Raw genomic sequence first — 26,843 nt, forward strand, 5'->3', positions numbered from 1 at the left:
CCAAACAATTTTTCACTTGCCACGAACGAAACACCTTGACACAAATCGTCCATTGCATGGTTGAAGGATTCAACTTCGTAAGAAACACAAATCTCGCCATTTTTTATAAAAATAGAAGAGAGATGGCAAAGAGATAATTTTGTAAAAGGGAAGGATGAAGAAGTTGTAAACGTAATGTTCAGTTTTAAGTTATATATTTCGTCTTTTTAAATATTAGGGTGTGTTTACAGGGTGCATTTAAAGATTCGACTCGAATCGTTGTTACCATTCACATCTATTAAGTAAAGGATTGAAAATACATAAAAATAGATACATCGAATGTAGAATTAATGTTTTTAAAAAAATATTAGTTAGGTGATTTCACAATTATAAAGAAAAAACTAAGACATAAAACCATAAACCTAAAACCATAAACTAATCTTCTAAGCTTTGGAAGTGATTTTGCATATTATAAATTTCAATACATGGATAGTTGAATATAAACCGTTTATAGTTACATGCGTTAATAATCATTTTATGATCCTAGAATAATAATATAAGTGGAGGTAATGACAACGCATATAACAATGCCATCTTCGATTTCACTTGAACCCGAAGACGAATTACATTTTTCAAAATAAGGGAACAATAAATATTTTAGTATTGTATACAAAATTCATTTTTCGTTTCCAATCTCAAAATAAAGTTGATGTTGGTCATTGCTGTCTGAAACGTAAGCAGAGCTTTCAACATGCACAAGACAGCCAATAAAATCTAAAAATCAAAACAAATATCTTTTGATCAAAAACAAAATTTGATACAATGACACATATTCAGATCTAAAGAGTACGAAAGGACATCTATGAAAGATACTAAAGAAATCAATCTTTTTCATTGAAAGAAGGTATCAGTTGTGCCAAAGTCATGATGTTTGATAGAATTATGAACTTATGTGTAGTAAGCCTTATAATTCAAAGAGGTGGTCTTATCTCAAAATTAACTATTATCATCCAAGAAAACAAAAATGCGTAAATAAAAGAAGAAACCAAAAACACAAAACCATAAAGTAAAACCATAAACTAATTTTCCGATTCTTCAAAGTGATTTTGCATATTCGAAACTTCAAGACATGGGTAGTTGAATAGAATCTGTGTACAACTGCATGTGGTAGTAATCATTGTACGGCCTAAAAACATAACATAACATTAGTATTTATTATCATAAAGTTATCATAATAGTTTATATTAAACACTCACCTTCAACATTATCAATTTGACCGAATCTGATTATGCATATAATGATGCCTTCATCAATTTTACGGAAGCTGTCGTAAAAATACTCCAAATATCCTCTTCTCAGATGACATCTCAAACGTATACCACTTTAACAGGAATACGAAATTAGTAAAAAATAAATAAGAAAACCAAAGAATAAAGTATTGTTTGTATAAAATAAATAAGAAATCTTACTCTTCGTTTTCGATTTCAAAAAAAAGTCCGGTGTACACGTTGTTAGCCAAAAGGTATTCAGATCTTTCCACACGAACGAGACGTCCAATTAAATCTAAAACAGAATAAATATTGTTTAATCAGTTTCAAATATTTAATATAAAATCTATAAGCCACCTAAAATAATCGATACACTACTTACCAATACACATATTCGGATTTAGAGAGCCAGAAAGGACATCTAGATAAGATCAACCAATTCCCTTCGTTAAAAAACGGTTTGAAGCGCTGGACCAAACTACTTTCAAAAGTTCCATGTATCTTTGAACCCTAGAGTGAAAAATATATCAAATAATATTCAAATTCGCTTATCATTCGGAGTAGATGTTTGTATTATTACCTTATCATCCGCTAGCACAAACTCGATCACATCGTTCAACGCAACACTGCTAACAAATCTTCTGATAATTTTAACCTTGATCCTTCTTTGAATGAGTAAAGGATGCAAGTCGACAACATAAACACAAGAATTAGAATCAGAGGTCATGTTTCTGATTTTCTAAATAAATTATAATACACTCAATGCATCTAATGAATATAGATATATATACAAAATCAACACACATAAATAATATCGGGAGATTATCATTATAAACAAATTTAAGAACTTTAACATTATCGTATGAGAACGTTATAGAATATATTATGAAGTGTGTAAATATATATTTTTTGGTTTGCTGTTGAGAAATCACATCTTATGGTATATTTGTTATACATATCTTTGTTAATTTTTTATTCATTTACCAAATTTCGTTTTGATTTCTATTTCTAAACATGTTCTCGTTATTTCAAACTTTTCCATTTCGCATAAAGCTCAATATCTTTTTATATAATGAATTTTAGTAAAATATATTAGGTTTGTTAGATTTGTATTAAAAAATTATGGTAATTTATTTTTGAAAAGGATAATTATTTTATTCGAATTATTAAAATGTTAAAACTGAAATTACAAAGATTGTTAACCAATAAATGAAATACGAAGTTTATCCCAATCAATATTAGGCACAACACAATCTTTTACATCTTTCTCAATAACAACCCTAACGTCGTCCAGCCTCTTACGCTCTTCAATCAAATCGATGCGTCCTTCCAAGATATCATTCATTAGTGTGAGTTGAGCATCGATTATTTCAAGTTGACACATGAGTTCGGTTGATTCTTCTTTCTTCTTCATATGCTCTTTCACCATATCGATAATCGCGGTGAATCGTTTCGACGTTTCCTTTTGAGACACATCTCTAGATTTCTGAAACGCCTTATTAACTTTGTCGACTGCTTCGTCCTCCCATCCAAAATCGGACATGGGTTCTTTGCGTTTTCTAGAACTTTCGCCATCCATCGCGAAATTTGAGACTATAAAGATTAAAAATAGATTTTTTTTTTTTACGTAAGTAGAACTTTGAATAAACGAAAGACTTTAAAAAAAAAATTTGATAACTTACCTGAAAGATACGGATGATAATAGGTAGTACTCACAATATAGGAGAGACGAATAGTGCTTAAATATCTGTCCAAAGAGTCGCAAAGCCTTTCCATGTTGGCGTCTCATGATCTCAGGCCCATTTGAGTTTATTAAGACACAATGTGTGATGACCTTATGAAGTATCAAATAAAGAAAATTTAATCCTTATGAAGTCATATACATAAATAATAGTCGAATTAATTTCTTTAATACTATATAATATAATAGATTATATTGCAAATTATAATAGTATCAAACATAAAAAGATGAATATACTTGTCCAAAGTAACAATAACCCAGTATTAAAATTGTAAGATTCGATAGTAATGTAAATAATTTAAAACATAGAGATGTAACCGTATAAAAAACACATGTTCATGACTTTTTTTATTGATGCGAGGTCACTTCCAGGTATTCCTACAACACTTCAATCATTTTTTTGTGTGTGCTCTCTTTCTGGTGTTCCTACAACACAAATTATAAATTAAAAATATATCTTTGAAACATTAGTATAAGAAACTAATTAACAATAAAGGGTAACATACGATCGTCGAAATGTTTTAACTTCTGGAATCTCCGGGTTAAGCCTAATTTGGGTACATATAGTGTTGGATACAGACCTCCTTCCTACAATACATTTGATATAGAATTTATAATAGTTAGGTATTATCAAAACTAATTTTTAAACATTTTAAACGAAGGAATAAAGTATGTACCTTGGAAGACATCAATTACACCCTATAGAACAACACAGATGAGGCTTTCACCTATGGAATCTTTGTAAGTCTTGTAGAAATCGTCAGCCGCTTTTTCGGTTAACTCACACGGCAAAAGCATGCCACTAAATTAAAAAAAAAAAAAAAAAATGTTTATATATTTAAGTAGTATCAATTAGATAATATGTTTAAAACCAAATACCTGGAGTCACGAAGGTCAAAGGAAATTCTATGGTACATGGAGTACTCTTGTGTTTCGTTCCCTTCCGGAGAAGAAACTTGCTTCTCATTATCTTCTTCTTCAGACTCAGTATCTTCACTTGATTCATAATCATATTCGTCGTTTTCAGTATCATCAGTGTCATCCCCATCATCGCCTTCACTATCTTCTTCGTCTACATACACTATTTCATAAAAGCCTTCATCTTCTTTATCTTCTTCTTCTTCACAATAATCCTCATCAGAACTGTTTCCATCATCGTCATCATTTTCGGACACATCAGAGTCGATATCATCCGAGTCAGTGTCATTAGAATCATCCACCTTCTTCGCCAAAGAATTTCGGCAGCACTTCTTTAGCAACTTACAAATATTATCACTTTGTGATCTAAGCTCATACTTGTTGCCGTTATTCGGACCCAGCGAGTCTTTTTTATCATTCCAAGTATTCATTTTTCCAACATTGGTTACTTCTCCAATGACATCTTAAAATATAAGACGCAAACTCACGTCAAAATAATGTATAATATATTAGAATTCAATTATGGGAGATTCAAAAATAGACGAATGAGGTAACTTACCGACCAAGTAATCATCACAGTAAGAACCGTTTAATATTCGATTATAATCTATGAATTCAAAATATTCTTCACCTCCAACAATCAAAATCTTACTAATTTTGGTCTTATACAAAATAATAATCTTTTATCGATGAGTGGTAGCTCTGCATGACCCATATTGATCGACAACTTTAAAATTTTCAAGCTCAATCCAATCGCCAACATGAAATTTAGACACAAATTTGTCATAAACATCACCACGAAAATTACACTAAATCTTCTTACCCTATTAAATACAACAAATATAATTAGATTTCTATAAAATTTGGATAAGTAGCAAACCTGATTATCAGTTAGAACCATCTCTAGGGTTGAACCAAGACGAAGAGTTTTTTCTTCCCATAAACACAAAATCCTAACATGGATTTTCCATTCGTATTTTGAAGGATTCAAACGTGAAACATGATCAGTCGGAGAATTCATGACCATAATCTAACCTGCACTAAACGAATTCAGTAATTATAAGCAAATTAAGATTCCCAAACATAATAAAAGAATTGTGTGTCGAATGTTTTAAAGAGCCTTGGAATATTCTCGAGATTTGGATATTGAACTTAAGATATATGAGACGTCTATATATATAACCTTAGAGATTAGTATATTTTTCTAAATATAAATAGTAAAATATTATAATATTAGTGTATTTATAATTAATAATAGATATGTGCAAATATATAACATATATATGTCTTATATATATATATTTATTTACTTATTTATTTCTTGCATCATAATCTATAAATTATGTAAAATCTAATAAATATCTTTTATTCCAAACTATATTTATTACTATCTTTATCACTTTAAGTTTACAATAAATATACTCATTCAGAAAATCATCAGTTTAAATAGTTATATATAATATATTATATATATATATATATATTTCTATATTTTATTATTCAAACAATGGTAATTGCCATCTTTATCATTTCAATTTTGTAAATTTTATAAAAATCATAATTTTATCCTTTTGTTAGTTATAACTTTTAGGAATAATCTTTATCATATCAAATTTGTAAATTTCATAAAAATCGTAAATTTAATCATTTTGTGAGTATTATAACTTTTAGGAATAAAGATATATAATAATATTTTATTACTTTAATTTACGTTTTAAATTTACGAAATTACACCATTTTGAAGATGTATGCTAGTTTTGTATAATTAATAATTTAATACTTCTCAGAAACGTTTATAATCAAATATCTCCTAAAGGTATAATTTCTAAAAACTTAACACTATGTTTGAAAGATCAGTATATTAATTAATAGGTTATTACTATATTAAATAAATTTTTATATTGTGTTAAAGAAACAAATATTATAAGAACATTGTATGGTTATGGAAATTGTCTTCTGTTTAATTTTGTCTTCCATTTCATGTCTTTATGACACCAGACTGTTGATTTTGGAATTTCAGCATTAATAATTTCTTTGTCTTGAGCAGACTATATATTATACAAAACTCATTACAGTGAAATAATTTTTAAAAATGTAACAATAATATTTCAAATTAATTATACATCTAAAAAAATAGATTATTGTTACATTTAAATAAATTTCAAATTAATTTAAAGAAACAAATATTATAGGAATATTGTATGGCGATTGAAATTGTCTTCTTTTTGACTTTCACTTCCATATCATCTCTTCACGACACCAACGTAATGGATATGGAATTTCAGAATAAGTGATTTCTTTGGCTTGAGCAGCTTGTGTACTGGATATAATCCAATCCGAGAATTTAGTTGTCATAGTCGTCGAACGAATCATAACATCATTCTCAGGACCATCTTCGTTGTAGCATTCTTTAGGTGTAATCTGTTCAATATTTTATTTAAAAAATAATTATTATCAAACATGGAATTATTATCAATTTCTGAATAATTATATAACATGATTATTTAAAACAGTTTCGTGATGAAATACCCGTAAATCGAATCCATGGGTAACTACGATCATATTATTTCTGCAGATATGGCAATCCAAGTTTAGACAAAACTATTATCTATTATAAATTATAAATCAATTTAAAAAGGAAATACAAGAAATAATACCTTATATTATTTAGAATCAAATTCCTGTATCGTTTAATCTGCTCCATAATACCTACATCAAATAATAATTATTATTTTATTATTATATTATTATATATGAAACCACCATACATACAGGTAAATACAATTAATTTGTTGATCAACCAAAAAAGTAAAATATTATACCTTTTTTAAAAAGTGAACCAACAATATCCAAAGCTAGATGAGTTTCGAATCTCCCTTCCCAAGAAACAACTACATGAACAGGAAAACATATAACATTAGTCGATCAGGAATGATCAGAAAATTTGCTTTCCAAGTAACAACTACACGATCAAGAAAATAAAAAGGTTCAGTCGGTGAATCATAAGAAACAGTAAAATCAGAATACAAATTGAAAATTGAGAATGTGAACCTTATAAAGCATGATATTATACCTTTATTAGAAGATGAACCAACAACAACCAAAGTTTTATGATTTGTGGATCTTGCTTTCCAAGAAACCACTATACGAACAGGAAAATAAGAAGGATCAGTCAATGAATCATTAAAAACAGCAAGATCGGAATATAAATATAAATTTGAGAACATGATAAAAGAATTATAAAAATTCAAGAGAAGAGTTTTTTTTTTTTTTTTTGTTATGGTGAAAGCATACAATATCATTGTATTTATTGATATAAAGGATCTATCTTTTTAGGGTTTCTAGGTTTTTAGGGTTTCCAGTTAGAAGATGTTTTGACATCGGGCTTTTTTCATGCAGAAACCCATAAATTTAAATTTACGTCGATCTTAAAACAATCTAATCTAAGCCCATTATTTACCCAATCTTCGTTTTATGCATGTTAAATTATGGTCATGTATTCTCAAATTAAACGTCAAAGAGTATTTTTTTCATAAAAACTAGGGATTAATTTAGTAAATTCTAGTTTTGCAAATAACTTTTTATGCAATTAGATTATTTCTGTCGATTTTTTTGAATTATTTTTAATGCGAAAATAGGTAAAATTACGTTCAAGGGCAAAATATTTCAACGTCAGGGTCAATTTCATTAATGGTAAAATAGTAAAATTTTGCTGAGATGGAATGTGGGACGTTTTCACTTCGCGTTTAATATAATAGATTATAAAAATTATTCAAAAAATAAAAATGGTCTTACGGTGTACCACAGATTAAATCCTAGTAAAAAAAATTACAAAGAAAACAACAATTACAACCGTTAAACTCAATATTTTTAGCTCAGTTACGAGGAAAACAATGATTACAGTAAGTGCACAAAACACCAAAGTTTTTTGATACTATGAAAACTTTATAAGTAAACTCTAACAAAAGTTAATGTAAACTTAAGAAAAAACAACAACACAAAATCATATTTCACTATATTTTCTTACACAAGTATTATACTAATAATTTTATATAATTATCAATATATCTAATCAGAAAAATACATGCTACAAACTCTAGTTACAACAATATTGCTTTCATTATATTTGCATTAACGACTGCAAGTATGGGTATACTTCTAGAGTTTTATATATTTACTCATATACGTAAAGTAATGTAAATTTTTTTTGTTATATTTAATTATAAGTTTCTTTTACATATGGTTATATACCAAATTTATATATACTTCACCGAATATAAATCATCGTCGTCGATATATAAGCTTCAGTCGCAAGACCTAAAAGAATCCTATAAACCTGATATGTTAGTTGTGTCTGTGAATATTAAGAAGAAATGGGTAAAAATTACAACCGCAACTAGTGAAATACATTTCGAAAGCCGCACAATACCCAGGGCTGACAGTTTTTGGTGATTCTTTCGGACTGGGAAGACTGGAAATTATCTAAAGTTTTATTTTTCTTAGGTTCAGCCACCAACAATTACTAATAGTGGGGACGGAATTTCTCAAGGTTGAGCATAGACGGCGGCATTTGGAATAGCACACGATTCAACGTCCATAGCTTCTGGTGTCGGAGCAGTAAAGGATAAAGTTAAAAGTGAAAGAGATGCGAATTTAGAAAAGAAAAATTAAGGGATGCGAATTTAGGGCACAATGTCTTCTTTTATTGCTTAAGTCCTCCGAGCTAAACAGCTCGCACAGCTTAAGTCTTTTATTGCTTATACCCGAAGGATAACCGAACTAACCTGAAAATATGTATGTATAAACCCTATATGCCTAAAAATCCTTAATCTTTGCTCTCGCTCTTTTATCGACATTGTCAAAGAGAAACCCGTTATAACCTGTTCAGCTTCACAACTGCAATTTCGAGGTTGTTTTTGTCAAAAGTGAAAGAGATAAAATCAGATTTCATCCCCAATTGTTCAAGCTGGAAACCCCAACTCGAGTTATCGCATCATCTCCTCCTTCTGAGGCTTCACGGAGGAAATCACAGGTTCTTACTCATCTTCTCACTTTTCGTCTCCTTGAATCTCATCTATCATCTTAGTAATTGATTTATGTCTTTAGTCATACGGCTGCTTATTCTTAGTGTTGCATGACTTAGTTTGAACTGATTCTAGTTTATCTAGTTAGTGTCATTACGTTGTTTAGTGTTTGTTTAGCTCTCTCTTTATCTCTCTGTTTTGTTTAGCTTTCTGTTTTGTTCTAGTTAGAACGGATTCTAGTTTATTTCTTCGTTTGTTTAGCTCTCTGTTTTGTTCTAGTTGGAACTGGTTCTAATTTATCTCTTAGTTTGTTTAGCTCTCTGTTTTGTTCTAGTTGGAACTGGTTCTAGTTTATCTCTTAGTTTTGTTTTAGTTTATCTATATGTTTGATTATGTAGTCTATTGATGTGATCATGGATGGAACTAAGGAGGAGGAGCCTGTAGCTAAGCTTGAACCTGAGAAATTTGTAGCTGAGCTTGAACCCGGGAGCTTGTAGCGGAGGAACCATTGCTTATACCTGATGGACCAATGACTAGAGCAAAAGCTAAGAAGCTAAGAAATGCACTAAATGGGCTTATTCAAGAGCTTATGGCCAAAAAGAGCATGGGAAAAACTATTGGAGATGATATCTATCAAGTCCAGCCCACGATGAGCCTAATTCAAGTCCAAGAAAGCCCAAAATAATCACTTTATTTTGTGGTCAAAGAGGGATGACGAAAATAGAGTTCCACTCACCTTGAGAAGGACACCTTGGGAAGGGAAACATGCACCAAGAGTTGGGTCTCCATTCAACTATCTATATTTATTTTCTTTTAGTTTCAAGAACAATTAATACTTGGCCTTGTTACCAAGTTTCTTATCCCTATATAAACACATGTAATCTCATTTGAGAATCATCAATCAATTTTCTTTTCATTTTATGAGTTTATCTATTTGTTCTTTGTTTCTTGGTGTGTAATATCCAAGTAACAGCCTCCTCTTGCTGGACTAGTGTGTCATATCTAGCAGCGATTGGAGTTGGAAATATCAGCAGCCTTCCGCAACTGTTGTGCGACCCTTCAATCCATTAAAACTCCTTTGTTGCACCTTGCTTCTTGGCGAGTTTCTATCCTTTCTAATCCGGCTGAGTGATCCTCGAATTTGGGCGTATCAAGTGGTATCAGAGCCACTCAACCGGTACTTGTCTGTTCATCTTCTCATCTTCCATTTCTAAATACTTCTTCTTCTTTCTATCTTAAATTTGGGCCATCTCCTTACCTAGGCCATCTCTATTTTCAAAAAAAACAAAAAAAAAAACAAAAAACAAAAAAAAAGACAAAAAAAAAAGAAAGAAACAAAACCTAACAAAAAAAAAAAGATTTGCATTTGGCTAGGTGGTGGAAGAGAAATCCTGCTGGCTGAGGAGAAATCCAGCCTTGGAGTGGTTAAAACAGATTTCACAAAATTCTCTTTTCTTTCTATCTTCCTGCTTCCGTTGTTGCTTGGAAATTCTATTGGGTTGCTTGGAAATGTTCTCTTAGAACTTAGGGAGAAAGCTCTTGAGTGACCTACCAAAATCGAGAGAAACACTTGTGTGAGGAATTTTTATCTGCTAACTTTTAAGTTTTCAGGAAACCATGCAAAGTGATGGAGAAAGAGATCGGCCAGGGAATTCTGTCGTCGGGCTATCTAACTTGCAAATGAGGGCATTGAATGACACTCTTACTAACCTTATGAATACAGGTCTAGAAGAACTACACCAGAGGCTCGACGAGATTCAGAACAAACCCGTTCTAGACACGCAGCCAGGAGAGAACATTCAAGGAGAACTTACCAGCCTGAGGAGGAAATTGAAGAAGAAGAGTTCCATGAAGAAGATGATCGATCCATCAACCGCCTAGACGAAGTTATAGAAACCGTGATCAAGGTGATGTTAATCCTTTTGATACAAGAAATGACAATTTAAGTGGTTTAAAACATAAAATTCCAATCTTTGAAGGTAAAAACGATCCGGATGTTTACCTAGAATGGGAAAGGAAAATGGAGTTAATGTTCGATTGTCAAAAAAAATTTCAACTCAAGAAGGTTAGGTTAGCAGCAACTGAGTTTATAGGCTATGCTATTAACTGGTATGATCAGGTTTTGACTCACAGGAGAAGGTGATGAATGGAAGACCGCATTCAAAACTAAACTAGGATTGTATGAGTGGCTTGTCATGCCTTTTGGCCTTACTAATGCACCTAGTACATTCATGCGTTTGATGAATCATATCTTGCGATCTTTTATTGGTCATTTTGTTGTTGGCTACTTTGATGACATTCTTATCTATAGCAAGAACCGTGATGAACATAAGCTGCATTTGAAATCTGTCCTAGACGTCCTTAGGAAAGAAAGGTTATTTGCAAATATTAAGAAGTGCTCTTTTGGAACAGATCAAGTGGTTTTCTTAGGTTTTATTGTAGGTGCTGATGGACTCAGGGTGGATGAAGAAAAGATCAAGGCAATCTGTGATTGGCCTAGCCCCAAAACCGTTGGAGAGGTAAGGAGCTTTCATGGGCTAGCTGGGTTCTACCGGAGGTTTGTTCAGAACTTCAGCACAATAGCAGCTCCACTCACAGAGGTAATCAAGAAGAATGTTGGTTTCAAGTGGGAACAAGCACAGGAGGAGGCGTTTCAGATACTTAAAGGGAAGTTAACTCAAGCTCTTTTACTTACACTTCCGGATTTCTCCAAAACTTTTGAGATAGAATGTGATGCCTCAGGAGTGGGTATTGGTGCTGTGTTGATCCAGGAAAAGAAACCCATTGCCTACTTCAGTGAGAGCCACACTCAATTACCCCACTTATGACCAAGAGCTATACGCTTTGGTTAGGGCAATCCAAACATGGCAACATTATCTTTGGCCAAAGGAGTTTGTAATTCACACAGATCACCATTCCTTGAAGCACCTCAAAGGCCAACAAAAGTTGAACAAAAGGCACGCACGTTGGGTTGAATTCATTGAGACCTTTCCCTACATCATAAAATACAAACAAGGTAAGGAAAATGTGGTGGTCGATGCCTTTTCTAGAAGGTATGTTCTTATTTCAGCTCTTGAGACTAAGTTGCTTGGTTTTGAGTTCATAAAGCAATTGTATACAAATGACCAGCATTTTAAAGAGATTTATAGAAAATGCTCTAAAGTCGCTTATGGGAAATATTATCAAATGTCTTGTTTCCTATTCTTTGATAACCGTCTTTGTGTGCCCCGTTCTTTGAGGGAGTTATTTGTCAGGGAAGCACATGGAGGTGGACTGATGGGACATTTTGGAGTAAAGAAGACCCACAAAGTAGTTCATGAGCATTTCCACTGGCCGAGCTTAATGAGAGATGTAGAAAGAATATGTGGGAGGTGTGTCACTTGTAAGCAAGCTAAGTCTAAACTTCAACCCCACGGTTTGTATACTACTTTACCCATTCCTATTGAACCTTGGACTGATCTGTCAATGGATTTTGTGTTAGGATTACCTAGAACCAAGAAAGGTAGAGATTATGTCTTTGTGGTTGTTGATAGATTTTCTAAGATGACACACTTCATCCCATGTCACAAAATTGATGATGCTACAAACGTTGCTGAATTGTTCTTTAGAGAAATTGTGCGATTGCATGGCATGCCTAAAACTATTGTTTCTGATAGAGATATTAAGTTCTTAAGCTATTTCTGGAAAACTTTGTGGTCTAAGTTAGGAACTAAGCTGTTGTTTTCAACTACTTTTCATCCTCAAACTGACGGACAAACCGAGGTAGTGAATAGAACTTTGTCTACTATTTTGCGTGCTATCATTAAAAAGAACATCAAATCTTGGGAAGAATGTTTGCCTCATGTTGAGTTTGCATATAATCATTCAGTTCATTCTGCTACTAAGTATTCTCCTTTCCAAATTGTTTATGGTTTCAATCCTATAACGCCTTTGGATCTAATCCCTTTGCCTTTGAGTGAAAGAGTTAGTATGGATGGGAAAAAGAAAGCTGAACTTGTTAAGCAGATTCATGAGAAAGCCCGACTCAATCTTGAAGCAAAGACAAAGCAATATGAGAAGCATGCAAACAAAGGAAGACGTCAGCTGGTGTTTAAAGTGGAAGATCTAGTGTGGATACACTTGAGAAAAGAACGTTTCCCAGCTGAAAGGGAGTCTAAGTTAATGCCACAGGTCGATGGTCCATTCAAAGTCTTGACAAAAATCAGTGACAATGCTTACAAACTCGACTTGCAAGGTAAGTACAAAGTGAGCTCGATTTTTAATGTTGCTGATTTGGCTCCATTTGTGGCAAATGATCCAGATTTGAGGTCAAATCCTTTTTAAGAGGAGGGGGATGATGTGATCATGGATGGAGCTAAGAAGGAGGAGCTTGTAGCTGAGCTTGAACCTGAGGAATTTGTAGCTGAGCTTGAACCCAAGGAGCTTGTAGCGGAGGAACCATTGCTTGTACCTGAAGGACCAATGACTAGAGCAAAATCGAAGAAGCTAAGAAATGCACTAAATGGGCTTATTCAAGAGCTTATGGCCAAAGAGAGCATGAAAAAAACTATTGGAGATGATATCTATCAAGTCCAGCCCACTTTGAGCCTATTAAAGTCCAAGAAAGCCCAAAATAATCACTTTATTTTGTGGTCAAAGAGGGATGACGAAAATAGAGTTCCACTCACCTTGAGAAGGACACCTTGGGAAGGGAAACATGCACCAAGAGTTGGGTCTCCATTCAACTATCTATATTTATTTTCTTTTAGTTTCAAGAAAATTTAATACTTGGCCTTGTTACCAAGTTTTTTATCCCTATATAAACACATGTAATCTCATTTGAGAATCATTAATCAATTTCCTTTTCATTTTATGAGTTTATCTCTTTGTTCTTTGTCTAGAACACTTCTTTGTTTCTTGGTGTGTAATATCCAAGTAACAGCCTCCTCTTGCTAGACTAGTGTGTCATATCTAGCAGTAATTAGAGTTGGGAATATCAGCAGCCTTCCGCAACTGTTGTGCGACCCTTCAATCCATTAAATCTCCCTTGTTGCACCTTGCTTCTTGGTGAGTTTATATCATTTCTAATCCGGCTGAGTGATCCTCGAATTTGGGCGTACCATCTATGTATCTGTTTTGTTCTAGTTTGAACTGGTTGTTAAACTATTACTTACGATCTCCAGATGGATTCATCATCTCCAAATTAATTTTGATGATGGAGAGAGAGATACACATGAAGAAAAAGAGTTTTGAACACATGAGTCTAATTGAAGGGGCCAAAGGAAACAACTCAAAATAGTGGTACTGTTGGTGGATGTGAGTCTAACCAACCTGATCCTAAGACCCCAAAGACTCTCAGCCAAGATCAAATGGCAACATTTCACAAGTGAGAAGGACAACCATGACAAATGTAACTACAACTATTGTGAAAAGAGATTAAATTGTCCAACAAAATCAGGGACAAAAGCCTTGTGAAATCATCTTCTAATATGCAAGGCATACAAGACATGGGAAGAAGGTTAAGATCCTAGTGAACGTCAACAGGTTATTAATAAAGATGAGAATTTACAAACTGGAAAAGTGTCTGAGCATGTTGGTGATAGGGGAGTTACCATTGTCGTTTATAGAATGAATGGCACTTAGAAACTATTGCAACAAGGTGATTCTTCTATCTTCTTTTGTGGCTTGCTTTAATATACATGATTCTAACTGATAACAATATTTTCACCTAGGGTATCAATTCCCTATGCAGTTGTGGTACAAAGGGTTATCAATCCAAATGGTTGTTGTTAACAGTTCGAATGCAATCAGAACTATGAAAGTCAAGCCAAGCAATAAAAAGGGTTTTGTTTAACAACTTAATATGAACAGAAATAAAAAGAATAAAGCAAAGAACTACTCGACCAAGGTACACGATGCAAGCAGTCGAGTACCAGATCGAGTAGGTGATCGAGTGACAAGAAAATAAGAAAAAAATTATGAACAACTCGAGGCTCCAAATCATGCTGATGATCGAGTACCAGATTGGGTTTGTGGTCGAGTTAAAGATAAAAGCTTAAACAATCAATATACGAAAACTCCTAAGAATGGACTAATTGGTTCATAATTATTCCTAATCAACCTAAAATGGTTTACATGCCTCAAGCAATCTATTCCCTAGACAATGAATCTCTAATCCTTGCTAATCCACTATCGTGGTAGAAGCAATCAACCTTAATCACTTCCCTACCCAACTCTCATTGGAGAAATATGACCAAGCAGGCATTAAAATCCGATTAACTATTGTCAATAAATCCCTTACTCATCTAATCTCTTAGGCTAAGTGGAAAAATCTCTGGCATTAGTTGATTGAAGCATTTCATCGAACACCTCTCGGTGCGGAAACGCCTAGGATCTAATCTAAACCTCTCAGTCTGAAACTAGTGTTAAGAACACCAATTCAGAAGGGAAATCTCGTAAAAAAAATCAAGCTAAAACATCCTAACCGATCAAGAATACATATTAGCCTATCCTACCCCTAGAAACTTTGGTACACTACTTAGATCATCACAAACGAAATGACAATGGAGATGAATAAGAATTGCATTGAAAAATAATGAGTTTAATCGATAACAATAAAGAGCAGAATGTAGAATTACAAAACTAGAAAAAGGAAAAATATACTAAAAACAAATCTCTCTAAGAAAGTATGAAAATCGGCTGGAAATCGCTTGTATAGCTCTCACTCTACCAAGCAAAGAGTCACTCACAACTTATATATGAGTTTCTTTTGTAACCGGTACTATTTTTTATAAACTATTTTCAATCAATTCTGATCATTAGCTTCATATTCTTACTAAATTTTTAATTTATTTTTATTTCTATTCACAGGTACACATTATATTGTTGTAACTGCGTTTTACATTGATAAGTATTGGCGTTTAAAGAAGCTAGTTATAGGATTCAAGTACGTGGCAGTTCACAAAGATAAAATAATCGCCAATACACTTATAGACGTTCTTGCTGAATGGGGAATAGAAAAGGTGTTTACTGCGACTATGGATAATAACTGCTAAAAGTACTGCTCTAAGTCTGTTTCAGTCTGCTTCTTTTTAATATCAGAGGATTCTCTTGTGATGGATGGAGATTTTATGCATGTGAGATGCGCTGGACATATCATAAACTTGACAGTGAAAGATAGAATAGCTGAAATTGATGATAGTGTGGCTGTAGTCCCCAATGGAATCTCATATGTTAGATCGGGAACAAATAGGAGGAAGTCATTTCAATTGAGAGTAGAATCTGGTAGGTTAGGAAAGTTTGCCACTAGATGTCTGCATAAAAAGTTCAAGGAGCATTTGTAACATCCGCTTTCAAAAATTGGGATTGTGGGATGTAGAGCAAACAAAAGGATTGAATTACAATTGGAATGTTGATGTTAGAACCATGGTTTAAGTTGGTAGCTTTTGGTCTATGATTCTGGTAATTGTTGGTTTATTATTATTGGTATTTTCCGCTGCTTATTTTGTGATTTGAGTTTCTGGTTATTTAAATAAATATTTTGGGTTATTTGTTTATTATTTATGATATATATTTATGATATATTATTTATTATTCAAAAAAACGGATAGAGTTGTTTCAGCATTTGATAGGATGGAGTTTGAAGATAAGTAAGCTCTATAATGATCATTTCTTAAAGACTAAGAATGGAGTAAAAAGGATTGGACCTCCTAAAAGCGAAGATTGGCATAAGGTTGAAATGTTAATGAAGTTTCTCAATGTTTTCTATCATGCGACATTGGTTGTATCCGCCTCTACTACTTTCAATGCATATGAGTACTATAGTGAGATAGTTAACATAGCAATGAAACTACAGTTGCTTTGTCATAGTCTTGATAATGACGTGAAAGTAAATGTGGAGAAGATGTTTACCAAATTTGACATGTATTGAGATGGCCTAAAGAGTACACTACAAGATCCAATGCAACAACAATTGAGGACTTTTCTCAGTCTCAGTCTCAGAATACTCAAGAGGAGCATTCAGACCGAGTATTTGACTCGATGGATGATGAGTTTGATGGGCAGTCTCAGTCTCAGAATACTCGAGAGGGGCAGAAGTGTGATACGTTGCTAAGAAGGATTGGAGTTAAAAACACAAATGAATTGGATACTTATCTCAGGGAAGAAGTAGAGACTCCTGACTTGATGATGGGAACTGAGTAAGATGTACTCTCTTGGTGGAAAGTCAACAGTGGCAAGTATCATATTTCATCTCTGATGGCTAGGGATTTATTTGCTATGTAGGTGTCAGCAGTTGCTTCTGAAAGTGTTTTTAGCACTAGTGGAAGGATAGCAAACTGATTTAGAAGTTGTCTAACGGACAATATGGTTGAGATTTTGATGTGTACGGAATATTAACTAAAGCAAGACATTAAGTTTGAAGAAAAAGTGCTTACAAATGCACAGATTCTTGCAGAATTTGTGTTTGAAGATGAACTTCAAAAAGGTTCATTTCTTATATCTCTATTTGAAATTAACATTGCTTACAATCTGAAGTTTTGTAGTGTTAATTCAAAAACTTATCTCTCAATGTTTGTAATTTTCTTTTTCAAAGTTTGAACCGCAATAGAAAAACCTTAATTGATTAAATGCCACAGGGAACAAGCAAGAGAGGAGTGTAGAACAAATGAAAGATATTTTGGATTTCTCTTTATTTTGGAATACTTTAAATTCTCTTTAGTTTGGAAGGCTTTTATTTGGTTTGACATTCAGTTCAAGTGTTTTAACATTCAGGTTAAGTGTTTAACTTTCACTTTAGTTGTATAAACTCGATTAGATTCTCGGATATCTGATTGGGTTTGGGTTAGTTTAGGTATACCTAAACTAACCCGAACCCAAAGGAATCCAATCTGAACCCGACCCGAAAGGATAAAAAATTCCGAATGGATTATATATTTCTAAATCTGAAAACCCAAAACTCGAAAACTCGAACCCGATCGGTTTCGGATACCTGAATGACGAGGGCTACTCGAAGTAAGGCCCATAAAGTAAAGGTAAATGCAGAATGAATTCATAATAGACGTTAAAAATAATTGTGGAATCTCGCCCTGGGAAAAATAAACGAACCGATTTTTCCGAACCAAACTGAGATTTGGACAAATCGGTTTGGTTAGTGTTTCTTTGTTTGGATAATTTGGCACAATTTCTGTAGAGAGTTCAGGTATGTCTTCTGGTCGGTTCGGTCGGGTTACCCGAACGGACAACCGATAACCGAAATTTGTGGGTTACTAAATAATTTTTTTTTAACTCTAATCTCATATTCTCTCTTCGACAGCCGACATGCCCGATACATTCTTCTTCACTTTCTCGATTTTTTCTCCAATTTTTGTTACATCTTCTTCTTTTTCCCTTTGATTTTTTCTCAGTAAGCTCTAAATTGTGGGTAGAAGTTTCTCAGTTCGTTGAGTTCCTTGTTTGAAGTCAAAACGCATAAGTCAGAAGTGTAAGTTCTTACTCCAAATCTTTTGAATCGGGTTTATTTAGAATTCTTACTTCTATTTCTCCCTTTTTATGTTGAAATTGATATAAAATTTCGATTTGGAGTTTATATGCTGTTGAAATTAATTTAGGGTTTAGATTTGGGATTTCGATTTCGTTCAAAGATTTAAGGATTCATTTAGGTTTGTTTTTTTAAAAGAACTAAAACTATTTACCGATTTATGTTTGATTTTGTTACTAACAGTCTCACATTTGTTTAAGTCTACAGATGGTTTCTTTTCACGACGACAATGATGAGTTCATTGATGAAGAAGAAGTAGTGGCACAACCTGATGAAGCTAGAAAGATGAAGAGGGGATCAACTGGAAAATCAAGTTGCGATGTTCCACCAAAACCAAGGAAAAGACCTGCTCATAGATCAGTAGTATGGGCACATTTCGTTGAGAATGTAGAATCTGGAGAACCAGTCAGCAACTGTCGGTATTATGGGTAGGAGATTGGTTGTGACAACAAAAAAATCGGAACAACTCCCATGAAGAATCACCTGGACAGATGTAAGTTGTTCTTGCCTTATAAAGAGAGTGGTTCTCAGTCTTTTTTGCTGTCGATAGTAGTGGTTTAGTCACAACAATGAAGTATGATAATGACTTGTTCAGAAGGTCAGTGAATGAGATAATTGTACTCAATGAGCTGCCTATTTTTGATATTGGATCTAGAATCACTCCGCAATCTTATAAACAAACAGTGATCAAGAACTGATCAATAAGCGTTGGCGGAAGATGGATACGACGGTAAAGGTGGTGGTGTTGCTTTGATTGACTCTCTCAATCTGTGGGCTTGATTGACTCTCTCAATCGGTGGAGAACTAGACTTGTTTAAATCACACAAACAATTCTACCCCTTTAATCTCAAGAATCAAATGAAACTTAAAGACAAACTTGCTTAAACAAAGACACTCTTTGAATAAAACAAAACAAACTTGTATATTTCTTAGATGATTGAAAGGTGATCTACAATGAGAACGAAACTGATTTTTTATAGGCTCATAGATAACGGTCCTAAAAAGCTAAAACAAGTAAAGAATTGCAAAATTAATTAACAAAGTAGCCTTGGAGATTTAATGACAAAAACGTCCAAATGAGGAAATAGCCGTTGTTTGTATCTTGATAGCTTGGGAAGGAAATGATGCATCCTGGGAAGTCTCTTGTTCACTTGGAGGGTCTCTGAAACGCACTCAAACAGATTGGGAAAGAACTGTTGCTGGTTGATCTCCTTAGGCTCCAAAGAAGGCAAATAAGGCAAACTTGGTTCCGGATATAGAAAGTGAAGGTGTGAGAGGATCCGCCTGATCTCTTGTGTGTTGGTGCACCTTAGGGTGTTTTAGGGAGCTTCTAGAAGTATATCATAGTCTCTTGGCCGCCACAGATACGTTTGATCTTTACCAAACTCGTGAGACTCCAAATAAGGCAAGTCTAGAAACCATTGGTTTAGAAATTGAATAACTTCTAAACCGAAATTTATTTTGGCTTGATTCCAACTCGACGAGTTCCTCTGATGGGTCAAGAATGTAGAACAAGTCGTTTTGTAGCTTAACTCCTTTTGGCTGGGGTTATATGCTTCAAGAAAGGCATGTATGTCTTTGGTACGCTCGTGCTGGTTCTCTCCAGGTATTTTGGTCGCTTATTGGTGTCCCCTCCCTGATCTTTGGCTGATAGTGACTTGATGTCCCCATCATTTTTGTTTGTGGAATCATCGGGGTTTAGGAGATTTTGTTTCAATGTACTGCCATTGTACACAGTTCATTGTAGGAAGAAAGCAACCACCGACATTTTCTCAATGTACCTACAAGAAAAAGATGTACTGAAGAAGATGTTTGCTTGTGATAAGAAGAGAGTATCTCTCACCACAGATATATGGAAAGCTCCTACTACTTCATGGAGTTATATGGTGGTGACAGCTCATTGGATTGATACAAATCGGGTGTTGCAGAAGAGGATTACAAGCTTCAAACATGTCACAGACCATAAGGGAGAAACCATTGCTGCACAGCTTATTCATTGTATACAAGATTGAGGAATTGGGAGTGTTTTTATAGTGACAGTTTACAATGCCAAGGTTAATGATAAAGCAGTAAGGTTGATGACAGATGCTTTGAGACTGAAGGGACCTTAGACATTAGTTCGAGATGGTGCATATATACACATGCGTTACTGTGCCCATATTCTTAACTTGATTGTGACAGATGGTCTAGCTTCAGTCAGTGAGAGTGTACTTGCCATTAGTAATGCAGTAAAGTATGTTATATGATCGACCCCAAGGCTGAAATGCGATTTATGTTTGGCAAGGTAACCAGAGGGAGTGTTACATTGGATTGTATTACAAGGTGGAATTCGACATACCTTATGCTGACATCTGCTTTGAAGTTTAGAGATGTATTTGATAAGTTGTTGGCAGAAGATAAATTGTACAATGATGACTTCATGGAGATAGAAGAGGAGAGAGAGAAAAGGATTGGGCCTCCAACTTATATTAGCTAGGATGAAATTCACAGGTTGGTGAAGTTTCTGAAATTTTTTTCAATGTCACTTTGGTATTTTCAGCATCTAAGACAATGACCTATTTACTTTGCTACAATGAGATAGTCATCATAGAGCAACATCTCCTTTCATTAAGCTACCATAATGATCCGCTCCAACAAAGACAAGCAATGGCCATGAGGTCTAAGTTAAAAAGTATTGTGATGGACTTCTCAACATGAATTCATTAGTGATCATTGCAATTGTCTTTGATCTAAGGAATAAGATTCAATTTGCATTTGTTTGCTTCGACAAGCTCTACTGTAAAGACAGCGAGCAGAGTAAGCATCTAAGATCCTCAATTAAGATTGTCATGAAGAATTTGTATGAAGAGTATGTCTCTAAGCAAAGCACCTCTTCTCAAGGTGGATCCAAGAGTGATACGGGGGATTCTGAACAAGCAAGTGATGTGCTTTTTGATTTGTCGGATGATGATGGGTATGACAGAGAGTTTCTATATTCAGAGATGGAAACTAAAACTGCGAATGAGAAAGCTACTAGCGAGGTAGACATATACTTGATGGAGAAACGTGAGCCACATATGAAAAATGTTTTGGGAATGGATTATGATGTGCTATCATGGTGGAGGCGTAATAGTGTGAAGTTTCCTATATTGGCTGAGCTTGCTATGGATGTGCTTGCCATTCAAGTGTCTTATATTAAGAAAAAGGAACATAAATAAAAAAGCTTATAACAAAAACAAATAGAAACAAATATGGTTTTACTAATAAGTAATGAATACGAGTGTATCATCACATGACGATGTCTCTTCTCTTTCCTTTATTCCATCTCATTCATCCAGCCTACCATCTTCGTCTTATTCTTTTTTGCTTTCTTTTCGCAAGTTATGAAGCGTTCCACTGATTATATCATGTTTTTACCAAGAAAAAACGAAATTGAAAAACCGAAGGAGAATCCAGATCGGAATTTTCTTTTTTTTCTTCTTTTTTATCTTTAAGATTTCATTTTCTCCAACTTTATTGCTTAGATCGTCATCATGTGTCCCGAGTCGAATAATTGAATGTCATTGTAGTTTGGCTTAGACGGTGTAGTGTTGGTTAAGATTGTCGATGTCAAGACCCTTGAGCTTCACTACCGACTCAACGTGGCCTTTCAGAGTGTGCACTTCTCGTAGCCTGCATGCACCACAACAAAACACATTTTTCACCAATTTTGTAAAATATGTTTACGTGTGGATCATTCGAGTGATCATTTTGACGTACCTAGCAACTTCTGCACGTTTCTTGGCCTGTTCAGCGATCTCAGAGAGCTCGGTGTAGGTTGCCGTGTCTTCGAACATTGACTCTGGTGGTTTAAGCCCGTGAAGCGTACGTTGAGCTAGAGCCCATTGGGCCTCTCTCTCTCCCCTACCATAGTCTTTCTTGGTTGTGAATGCGGTCTTCGATTACAAGGTGCAAAATTAAATACAATGTCAATATATATATTAATACCATTCAAGAACCAAGATTTAACTCACACATACCCTATTTTCAATCATGTTGTTCCAAGCTTTGCCACTAAGGGTATAGCGGGTGATAAACTTGAGGATATCAAGAGGAATGTATGTGACGATACTGTAAATCCAAATGACTCCACACCATCCCCATCCGCAGCCTTTGATTCTCGCGAATTCCCAATGTGCATAAGTAGCTATTAAGGTTGCAATCTGTTATAGTGAGAAGAAAAGGAAAAAAATTAGTCGAGAGAGATAATCAGAAATGTGTATGTGTGAATACAAATGACATACCAGTTGGGCAACAAAGAAAGCAATAAGAAGAAGAAGTCCAGGGCGTTCCACAAAGGACCAGCTCCTTGATCGAGTGACAAAGATGAGAGCCTGACTAATTATACTGACTTGCAAATACAAAACTGCTATTAACTCCTCGTTTTTGCCTTGTAATGACCTTACTCCAAATTTATCCTACACACACCAACACCAAGATGAATTTATATAGATTATAATAATTAAGTAAATTGTAGTAGTGTTGTATCGAGTACCGGGAAGAAGGTGGTGTCATGAGCTAGCCAGAAGAAGACAACGGTAACGAGAGCCATGTACGTCCCAAGAACAACTCCAGTAGCAAAGATCTCCTTAAGTTTCCATGAGTCAGGAATTGGGGAAGGCTTGACTCTATCCTTGGAAATGGTCATGATGGTACCGTCATTTAGGATTGCAATAATGAGGACCATGAAAGGAGAAAAGTCAAACTCCCAAATAAGAGCCACAAGCATGAAGCCTAGGACTATACGGATGGTAATGGAGACTGCATAGATTGTGTAGTTTTTCATTCTTTGAAAGATAGCTCGACTAGTGAGCACAGCACTGACTATGACACTAAGACCTGGCTCTGTCAGGACTATATCTGAGGCGCTTCTTGCGGCATCAGTTGCATCATCCACTGCTATACCGATATCTGCCTTTTTCAGTGCTGGAGCATCGTTGACACCATCCCCGGTCATACCAACAATATGTTTCCTTTCTTGGAGTTTCCTTACAATCTCATACTTGTGCTCTACGCAAGATCAGAAAAGTTTAGAATTTGATTAGTGAGATCAAAGGAAAAGTGAAATTTGAGGATGATTACTATACCAGGAAAGACTCCAGCGAATCCATCAGCCTTCTCAATGAGCTCATCGACAGGAACTCCGCCCGTGGTGTCATCTTTGTTTTCAAGTAAGGAAGAGGAAGGATACATGTTTGTTCCCATTCCAAGCCTACGACCAGTCTCTTTACCAATAGCCAATTGGTCTCCAGTAATCATTTTAACATTCACACCAAGATCAAGAGCTCGTCTAATGGTCTCTGCACTGTCATGTCTTGGAGGGTCAAAGAGTGGCAAAAGACCAACAAACTCCCACGGTGTTCCTGCACTCTCTTTGTCCTTGTCGGGAACCGTCTGCCGTGCTACCCCGAGTGAACGGAGGCCACGCTCAGCAAACTTGTCAATGATCTCATGTGCTCGTCTCTTTGTCTCTCCTTTGAGATCACAGAGTTCAATTATCTGCTCGGGAGCACCTTTGCTGCATCTATGCCACTCTCCATTGCTATCAATGTATGTGATAGCGGTTCGCTTTTCTACCGGATTGAAGGGCAAGAAATGCACTTCAGTTATTCCAGCTCTTGCCTCTTTTGGATCACCCAACATGTTAACAATGGAAGTATCGATGGCATCTTGATTCTCTATTCTGGAAGCCCTAGCTGAAAGTAGTATCACAGTGTCCTTGTCTACGTCTTTGGGGAATACCTGATGAAACACAAGAAACCACATGATTTTAATATTCCAAAAAATAATAATAATAATGATGAAAAGATTCGTCCTCAAACCTCAATTAAATTCTTGTCAACGGTAAGTTTGTTAAGAGTTAGAGTCCCGGTTTTGTCGCTGCAAAGAACATCCATACCAGCCATTTCTTCGATGGCGGTCATTCTTTTGGTGATGGCACCTTGTTGAGACAACCTATGTGATCCAATAGCCATTGTCACGGACAACACAGTGGGCATCGCAATTGGGATTCCTCCGATGAGAAGCACAAGAAGATTGTCGATTCCATCTCTATACTTGCGATGCTGGATCGGATACATTATAATTACCTCAATCAACATTCCTATTCCGATTGAACAGATACAGAAATTACCGATGGCGGTTAGGACCTGAAGCATTTAGAGGCCATATTAGAAATACTCGAAATGATCGCTTGCATCGCAAGAAATATAAGTTAGAGGCGGCCATATATACCTTTTGAAAGTGTCCAACATTGTTAGTACTGTCAACAAGGTGAGCTGCCTTCCCAAAGAAGGTATGCACTCCAGTGGCAATGACAACAGCCTCGATCTCTCCTTGTTTGCAAGTGGAGCCAGAGAAGACCTCATCCCCCGGGTGTTTAGTGGCTGGGAGAGATTCACCGGTAAGAGCAGATTGGTCGATCTTAAGAGGATCACCTTCAAGAAGACGAGCATCCGCTGGAACAATATCACCCAACTTGATGCTGATTAAGTCACCTGGAACTAGAATCGCAGCCTCTTGCTCTCCCCATCTCCCATCTCTTAATACCTTTGTTTTAGGTGCAAGATTGGCCATGAGAGCCGCTGCTGCATTACCGGCATTGTTCTCCTCAATAAAACTGATGGTCGAGTTTATGATGAGCAAACACGTGATACCAACAAAGTCTTGCCAATCCGGTGGCCTTCCACCACCGTTTGCCAGCACAATTGCCATGATTGCCGCCGCTTCCATCACCCATGAAAGAGGGTTCCACATAAACCCCAAAAACTTAAGAAATTTGTTTTCTTCCTTCTCTTCTAGTTTGTTTGCCCCAAATATTTGGAGTCTGTTTCTTCCTTCCTCTGATGACAAACCTTCCCGTGAACATTTTAGCTGTTGGAACACTTCGTCCACCGGAATTTTCTCCTGTAATGCGTACGTACATTCATGGTTTAATACTTTCTAATAACAATTTAATTGTGTTTTAATGTTGAAACAGTAATAAGATAAATGGTATATTAACAAATATAACAACAAACACTAACAAGATCAACGTTCTCCTTCTTTATTTCTTCCCATGAGATATCAGCAGCCATGATGAATCACAATGATGAGAAACAACAGTTTTCACGAAGCTCGACTTCTTTAGATAGAAAAGTAAAACTCTCCTTATTCTCTTGTCAAGTGTCTTAAAGAACAAGAAGAGTAAAAGCTATAAGAACTGGGATTTTTCTTTAGTTTTGTGATTTGATGTTAGGACAAAGAACTGGTATATATACACTTAGACAAGTGGCTTGTATGTGTTTTCATAGTTTGTGGCAGCCCTTACACTGAGGAGTTTTGACAATGCGTGTGTGTGTTTTGAACTGTTTTTATGCCTTTTCTTTTGCTTTCCATAATTTGTTTTTTTTTTAGTTTGCTTTTCTCACTTTAAAATAAAAGAATAGGAGAAAACAGATTACTTGTATTTCTACAAATAGAAAACTAGCATTCACTAATATTTAACACATTATAAGTTTGAAAAAGAAAGAAGCTGACCAAACTTTTTTTTATAATTTATATATTTATTTAAAGTGAACCAAAGAAAAAGGGGACAAATATTTAAAGCCTAGAGCTAAGACCACCATATGACAATACTGAATTTCACTATACTATGACTATCTAAGTGAATATGTAAATAAACAACATACAGATAAAAAACTCTATAAATTATTATTTTATAAAGTAATAAACACTACAATCCTGAATTTCACTATACTATCTAAGTGAATATGTAAATAAACAACATACAGATAAAAAATTTATAAATTATTATTTTATAAAGTAATAAACACTACAAAACTCGAAAGGTGAAAAGTCGAAAAAAACAATTTTTTTTTCTTATGAGTTTGTTGTGATTGTCGACGAATCGAAGGAGAGAAACTCGATGAGCTTTTTAAGAAATTTGTATGTAAAGTGAAGCTTAGGATGATGAAGATCGGATTAACAACGGCGGAGCTGGCCGCCGACGATGATGGGAGATTAGAATTACAGGTGAAGATGATGAAATAATTACGTTTATGCCATTTATTAAAAAACTGTAAAATAAAGGGGAAAAAAAAGTTTTGGAATGGGAAGTGTCTTTAATGAAGTGGTTCACGGGGAGTTCGACTCCACTAAGTTATGACCGATTCCACCAGAGTTCGACTCCACTAAGTTGCGTTATCCCGCGTAATAGAGATTGACTATGTCTTAACCAAAAAAAACAAGTTTTGGAATGTGTTATAAGAGATATTTAAACACACTTTCTACCACTGGACCACGCCATAATAATTCTAACTTTGTATATTGATATTGTATATATTTATTAAACATGTGGAATTAAAATCTAACATGTTTATTGCTTATGTAACCGTCGT

The 26,843-nt window shown here is 34.8% G+C and overlaps 2 protein-coding genes across 2 annotated transcripts; both read right to left on the bottom strand.

Annotated features, from left to right (window-relative positions):
- Positions 1-3,166: 3,166 nt before the first annotated feature.
- On the bottom strand, positions 3,167-4,364 carry LOC109130855 (uncharacterized). Its single transcript, XM_087500649.1, has 4 exons — positions 3,868-4,364; positions 3,666-3,790; positions 3,495-3,576; positions 3,167-3,414 (listed from the first exon to the last, which is right to left on the bottom strand). The coding sequence occupies exons 1-2, from the start codon at positions 4,335-4,337 to the stop codon at positions 3,688-3,690; spliced, it is 573 nt and encodes a 190-aa protein (XP_087356775.1). The 5' UTR covers positions 4,338-4,364; the 3' UTR covers positions 3,167-3,414; positions 3,495-3,576; positions 3,666-3,687.
- Positions 4,365-21,597: 17,233 nt separating this feature from the next.
- LOC104766604 (ATPase 6, plasma membrane-type) lies at positions 21,598-25,790 on the bottom strand. Its single transcript, XM_010490513.3, has 9 exons — positions 25,491-25,790; positions 24,700-25,371; positions 24,288-24,614; positions 23,553-24,207; positions 22,961-23,475; positions 22,710-22,883; positions 22,446-22,628; positions 22,186-22,361; positions 21,598-22,098 (listed from the first exon to the last, which is right to left on the bottom strand). The coding sequence occupies exons 1-9, from the start codon at positions 25,539-25,541 to the stop codon at positions 22,002-22,004; spliced, it is 2,850 nt and encodes a 949-aa protein (XP_010488815.1). The 5' UTR covers positions 25,542-25,790; the 3' UTR covers positions 21,598-22,001.
- Between the last annotated feature and the right edge of the window lie 1,053 nt (positions 25,791-26,843).

This window comes from Camelina sativa, chromosome 19, assembly GCF_030686135.1.
Source record: "Camelina sativa cultivar CO46 ecotype springtype chromosome 19, ASM3068613v1".
NCBI lineage: Eukaryota > Viridiplantae > Streptophyta > Magnoliopsida > Brassicales > Brassicaceae > Camelina > Camelina sativa.